At 41.7% G+C, this 6,739-nt stretch overlaps 1 protein-coding gene across 3 annotated transcripts in view; it reads left to right on the plus strand.

Moving 5' to 3' along the window:
* LOC143021880 (nonsense-mediated mRNA decay factor SMG8) overlaps nt 1–5,452 on the plus strand; it is an 82,397-nt gene extending 76,945 nt beyond the window's left edge. For 2 of the 3 annotated variants that reach the window (XM_076179675.1, XM_076179677.1), the window contains exons 18-19: nt 2,323–2,503; nt 4,281–5,452. In XM_076179675.1, coding sequence (XP_076035790.1) covers nt 2,323–2,503; nt 4,281–4,596 — 497 coding nt within the window. In that variant the 3' untranslated portion in view covers nt 4,597–5,452. The remainder of the gene's footprint in view (nt 1–2,322; nt 2,504–4,280) is intronic. The other variant, XM_076179676.1, reaches the window with a different exon arrangement.
* Nucleotides 5,453–6,739: the final 1,287 nt, after the last annotated feature.

Genomic DNA, 6,739 nt, shown 5'->3' on the forward strand with positions numbered 1-6,739 from the left:
CCGCCCATCCATCTCTTTCTTGTATTATGTCTACTAATCTTGAGTAAAAGCAGATCAGATTTGTTGTACATGATCTCCCTTGTCTGAATCCAAATTGATTTGGGTTCAGTATAGATTTTTCTTCCAGGTATTTAACCCATTTGTTTTTGAAAACTCTTTCACAAATCTTTGCTATTGTGCTTGTTAGTGAGACCGATCTATAGTTAGATGGATCTTCTTTATCACCTCCCTTATAAATTGGTACAATGTTTGCCTTTTTCCAGTCCAATGAATGTGTTTGAGATGAGGTGTCTGAGAAGTATGGTGGGGGTTACTAGGCTAGATAGAGTGAGAAATGAGGAGGTGAGGAGGAGAACAGGGGTGAAAAAGGATTTGGGAGAGAGGGTTGATGAAAGAATATTAGGATGGTTTGGACACATGGAAAGAATGAGTGAAGAAAGACTAGTAAAGGAGGTATGGAAGGCAGATGTGGAGGGAGTGAACATGAGGGGATGTCCTAGGATGAGGTGGATGGATGGGGTGAAGGGGGCTTTGGGGAAGAGGGGAATGTCTGTTGAGGAAGGAAGGGAGAGGACGGAAGACAGAGGTGAGTGGAGAATGGTTGTATATGGATGATGTTGTGACTGCATAAGGAGGAATGGGCGGGGGGGTGGGGGGTGGGGTAGTATGTGTGAGTAAATTTTGACACAGCCCGAAGGGATTTCTCCCCGTCCTCTCCTTATATGCAAAGGGGGACGAAGAGGGGGGGTCGCCGATTAAATGAAGTGGCCTTGCTGTGGATGTACTGTGTCTTGCGACACTGCTTCTGACCCAGGGCGGTGGGCAGGGTGCAGGGATGACCCGTCATCCAGGAGGTGCTCAGATGAGAGGAAGGGTGGGAGGGGTGTGGAGTGTATTTAGGGATGAAATGGGTGGGAGTGTTTTTATGCCTTTCCCTTTGTGGCTACCTCCCTTGGAAGGGGGAAAAAGCCTTGGTATATGTATGTATGTATAAGTGAGGATTTAATTATATTGTATATTTTGTCAATTAATTCTTTCATACATTCCTTCAGTATTCAGTTTGCAATTCCATCTGGGCCATGTGATTTTCTGACATCAAGGGTTTTAATTTGATCACTGATTTCTTTTTGTGTTACGTTTATTTCTTTCATTGCTGGGGATAATTCTCTCTCTATCTACACTGTTAGGCGAGTTTTCTATTGTGAATACTGATCTGAAGTGGTTGTTCATAATTTCAGCCATTTCCAGTTCTTCTGTATATTCCTTTTTGTCTTGGCACAGTTTTTCTATTTCTTGTTTGTTTTTCAGTTTTCCATTTGCATATTTTTAAAATAGTTTGGGTTCTTCCTTACATTTGTCTATTATCTTTTTTTCATAATTCCTCTTTTCATCTCTGCGTATTTTTACATATTCGTTTCTTAGTTTGATGTACGTTTGCCATTTGCTTGGTTTACCTCTTTTCCACTTTTTCCAAGCTTTGTCTCTTTTTTCCTTAGCTTCACTACATCTTTTGTTGTACCAGCTCTTTATGTATGATTGTGTAGTGTCTTGGGGTTTTGTTGGAGAAGGGTGCACTGTCATGTACTAGAGTTATGGGTCCACCTATGTATCTTCTTGTGTAAGCTGTGAATGCAGGAATAGTTATTTGAGGGGTCAGTGTTGTTTTTTGTGTGAGTGCAATGTGTGTGCTGTGTTCATGTAGGACGTGGAGCAATTGTGTTTGTTGCTGAGGCCATTTATGTTTAACTGTAGTATGTTTAGTATGTGTTTATGTATTGTTGTGTTTGTGGGTGAGAAGGTGATTTGTATGTTCAGTGCAGCTCCATTGTTTCGTGTACTGGTTTGGGTTTGTGAGTTTAGTACATTTCAGATGGAACTTGTGGCATGTTTTACAGTGAATGGATGTATGTGTATAGTTAATATTTTTAGTTCGGGTAGGACAAGTGTTTTGGCTTGGGTTGGTTTCTATGTCAACAGCTAATAGGAGAAGTGGGAGGGCAGGCACCAGTGTAGACCTCCTGAAGTAAAAAATTGGCTTATAGGAGTATGTTAGGAGAAGAGTGCGAGTGTAAAAAGTGTCTCTCTGGCCTGTTCTGTAGACTTGGTGCACATGTTAGGTGGAATCAGTTGTGGCATTTGTTGCACCTCTGTAAACCAGAATCATTCAATACTCTTGTATGACTGAAGATTACTTTTCACTTATCATCTATCCCACCTTTGTGCAACACTTGTGCAATCAATATTTTCTTTTCCACCTTTATGACTCCATCTCTGTGGCATGATACTGTATCTAGAATAATTTTCTGCATACCTTTATTACAGATCATAATGAATTCAATGTAAAGATCTTCCTTGGAGTGGAGTATGAATGTGGCAGAGGTCACCGCTTCATGATGGCCAGTCCAGATAGGCCCTTGAAGGCATCACCTCTTGGTCTCGTGAAGGATAATGCAACAAAGATTGCAAATGCTGATATGCCTTTGTACTTCCCCTGTCCTTGCAGGTAAGTGTTTCATTAACTATATGTAGGGACCAATGACAGGTACCTGCTCATGGTGTTCCTGCAAGATGGACAGCAGAGCTGCACATTTTCAAGACTTGTCAACCCTCTCATGTCCATCAGGAGGTGCAGCCCTGAATGACTGACACTTGGTTTCTCAATTGGGCCTAGAATACCTCTATCAATTTTAACTGTATTTCATAAACCTTTACAGTATACACAGAGTTGTAAATTATTTATTACTATATGACAGCCCAAAAGAATTTCTCCCAGTCTTCTCTATTTTCCACACAAGTAGATGGGAAGGGGAGGGGGGGGTCACCTACTAAGTGTCTTGCTGCATTGTCTCTAACCCAGGCAGTGAGTAGGAGACAGGGATGACCCTTCATCCACAAGGAGCTGAGATGAGAAGAAAACAAGGGTGGTGGATGGGAGTGAGTGTGTGCCTTTGACTAGGCTACCTCCCATACAAGGATGATGATTATGACATTCCCTAGGCAGAGCAGTCCCATCTCCCTTAGCAATGCTATGGCTAGAACAGGGTTTTCCCATAAATCCCTTATAGAGTCTTCCCTCCACTGTGGTGGTGTGTGTGTGTGTGTGGTTGGGGGGGGGGGGGTTCTGGGAGAAGTGTCAATGTAATGGTATTGGGAGGTCTATGCTAGAGCAGGGGGACCAATAGAGTGGTTGGGAAGTGTGAACTGCCAGGTAAAATTCATTGTGGAGAGTTAATGGAAATGTGTTCAGAGTTGATAACCAACACAGTGTACAAGAAAAAAGTCAAACATAAGTACACATAGGAAAGGGTGGTTAATAAGGCATTAATGGACTTTGTGGTGGTATCCAGGAGAAGAGTAGGAAGAGCTCTGGATGTCCATGCTCTTCAGGTAGAGAGTAGGGGGAATATCAGATCATCTCTTGGTGGAAGGTAAGTTGAGAGTGGAGGATAGATGGAGAAAGAGGAAAAGGGTGAAAGGTAGAGAAGTGCTTAAAGTAAACTGTTTAAAGGAGAAAGAAAAGGAGCAGGAGTACAAGGAGAAGCTGAGAGAAGTATGGGAGGTGGTGAAGGATAGAGTAGAGGTAGGAGTGGCATTTATTCCCATCTTCTCTATTTTTCACATGAGGGGACAGAGATGTGTGGGGGGGCAATTAATTGAACTGGCCTTGCTGTGGATGTATTGTGTCATGCTACATTGATTCTGATCCAGGGCAGTGGGCCGAAGACAGGTATGACCAGTTATCCATGAAGGGCTAAGATTAGAGGGTTGAAAGGTTGGTGGATAGTAGTGGAATGAGTTGGACTGGGTACATGCATGTTGATTTGGCTACCTCCCTTATAAAGGGGAAAAGAGCCGTTGGTATATAGGTAGATATAGAGTATACATTGTGTTGTTGCTGTGTATAATTGTGTACAATGCAGTCTTCCATAGTGTGTTGAATAGTATGGGGTGAAGTGTTACATCCTGGACAGATATTTGCGATGCGTTCATCCATCTGCCTCTGGTAATTTAGAAATTTATAAGGGTGAAGCAGCCCTTGGTGTATAGATTATTATTATTATTATTATTATAGGACCACCACATGCAGGTACCTGTCATTGGTCCCAGTTATTATTAATACAATTATTGATAATATATGAAAATATATTTTATGCATTAAAGTTTCTTAGTTATAATTTTTCATCAAATGTTTAGTAACTCAACAGTACTTTTTTGGTGTGCTTGCTATAATCATTGACCATGGTCCCTTTCACTAGGTTTTCATGACTACTCATTTTCAGCCGTGGTGGTAATGTAATCAATGGGCAACTCCTTCGGATCCACGTAGTAACACCAAAGGCTCCTGTCAATGTCATTCTCAAGCCTTATGTGCAGCCAGGTCCTGACCCAGGCTGCCCTCAGTACACTCCTCAACCTTCAGCCTCACCCCCTATCAAGCTTTCTCCCTCAACCTACTGGATACTCAGGCTCCCATATGTTTATGTCAGTGACAGTGGACCACATTACCCACCAGACCCTCGCCAGCCTGCTCCCCCAGCATGGGCTCGGTTGCTGAAAGGTTGTTATGGCATCTCCCAGGTTACTCTTGACAGGTGAAAGGATGACTCGTACCCCTGCTGGTCCAAGATATAACTGCTGATCACATTATATCTGGTCTTGACCCCGGTAAGCCCATGGAGAGTGGAAGGCATGCCACCCTTTACCTAATATTGTGGCAGCAATGTCAGGAGGAACTGAGTTCATAGGAGGAACTTTGTCCAGTTCTAGGGATATGCAAGGATGCAGTATGAGATTAATGCCATATTATATATATATATATATATATATACATATATATATATATATATATATATATAATGTCTGTGTGTGTACATATATATATATATATATATATATAGTCACACCATGACTCAAAGAATGTTGTGCCATCATTATTGCCATGACATGGCAGACTGCTGAATAACACTTGGGAACAGGTACTATTTTACCTGAAAATAAAATGTGATTCTGTGCAATGCAAGTTACTAAGATAGAACTTGGTCTGGAGCATTGTTCACAGTTTAGGGCAGGAACCATATATTAATTCTCAGCATGGTACCCAGGAAGCATCTGGGTTGTCATTGCCAGACTATGCCAAAAGTTTTCCTCGTATAATTCACACCCAAGTGTTTATTAACATGTCATTTTCCCCAGCTGAACATATGACCCTAGAGTGGTCCTATACTGGTTAGTCATCTTTACAGACTGCATCCAAATATCCTTGCTGGATACACACAAATGAACATGAAGCATCTCATTGTTAGGTGCCTGTTGAAATGAGGTATGACAAGATTATAGATATTTGATGTCATCAGGGTATCCATGGAGGTGGCAAGAACTAAAGACTCATTTTGAAGTCATGCTCCAAATTCTGTTAGAAAAAAGATGAATAAATGAATAAAAAAATTATCAAACAAAATTCATTAACCTTAACTTTGAAATCAGGATTAAGCTTTCTGTCTTGACTATTTCATTATTCATGCTATGCAAAAACATAAAGAATAACAATTCCAGGACATTATGTTACATTAAAGTTCAATTTCAAAGAAATGCTTGAGAACTCAAACTTTTAAGAAATCAAATGTCCCTGAGGATGAAACTAATTTCAAGTTGTGAGGTACTACTGTGTTTGTATTTACATTGGGTGCAAATGTGGCAGGAAAAGGTGGAGGTAGAATGTAGATTGAGAGAAGCGAGTAAATGCCTTCGATTAAAAAGTGTAATGAGGAATAGACATTTGGGAATGGATGCTAAGAGGAGACTATATGAAGGAGTGATTGTGCCAACAGCACTGTATGGGGCAGAAACATGGAACATAAGAGAGGAAGAGAGAGGAATTTTGAATGTGTTTGAGATGAGGTGCCTGAGAAGTATGATGGGGGTTACTAGGCTGGATAGAGTGAGAAATGAGGAGGAGAACGGGTGGAAAGGGGGTTGGGCAGTAGGGTTGATGAAAGAGTATTAGGATGGTTTGGACACATGGAAAGAATGAGTGAAGAAAGACTAATAAAAGAGGTATGGAAGGCAGATGTGGAGAGAGTGAACATGAAGGGACGTCCTAGGATGAGGTGGATGGATGGGGTGAAGGGGGCTTTGGGGAAGAGGGGAATGTCTGTTGAGGAAGGACAGAAGACGGGTGAATGGAGAATGGTTGTATATGGTTGATGTTGTGATGCATGAGGTGGAATGGGGGGGGGGGTTAGGGGGTGAGGTAGTATGTGTGAGCAAATTTTGACACAGCCCAAAGGGATTTCTCCTTTATGCATGGGGGGACAGAGAGGGAGGGGGTCGCCAATTTAATGAAGCGGTCTTGCTGTGGATGTGCTGTGTCTTGCAACACTGCTTCTGACCCAGGGCAGTGGACAAGGTGCAGGGATGACCCATCATCCAGGAAATGCTAAGATGAGAGGGAGGGTGGAGGGATGTGAAGTGTATTCAGGGATGGAATGGGTGGGAATGATTTTATGCCTTTTCATTTTTGGCTACCTCCCTTGTAAGGGGGAAAAAGCCTTGGTATATGTATGTATGTATGTAGTATACAGAAAAGTAGCAATGCTCATTGGGTACCTATTCTATTCTCTAAATTTCTTATCTTGACTCAAATTCATGTATGGTTCCAACTTAATCCATATCTTTGATTACCAGTTATCATATTTAGATTTGAACTTGTGTATTGTTTGAGCTTGGGCTATACCACCAT

This window comes from Oratosquilla oratoria, chromosome 43 (genome assembly GCF_046742065.1).
Source record: "Oratosquilla oratoria isolate Oo_2021 chromosome 43, ASM4674206v1, whole genome shotgun sequence".
NCBI classification, from domain to species: Eukaryota; Metazoa; Arthropoda; class Malacostraca; order Stomatopoda; family Squillidae; genus Oratosquilla; species Oratosquilla oratoria.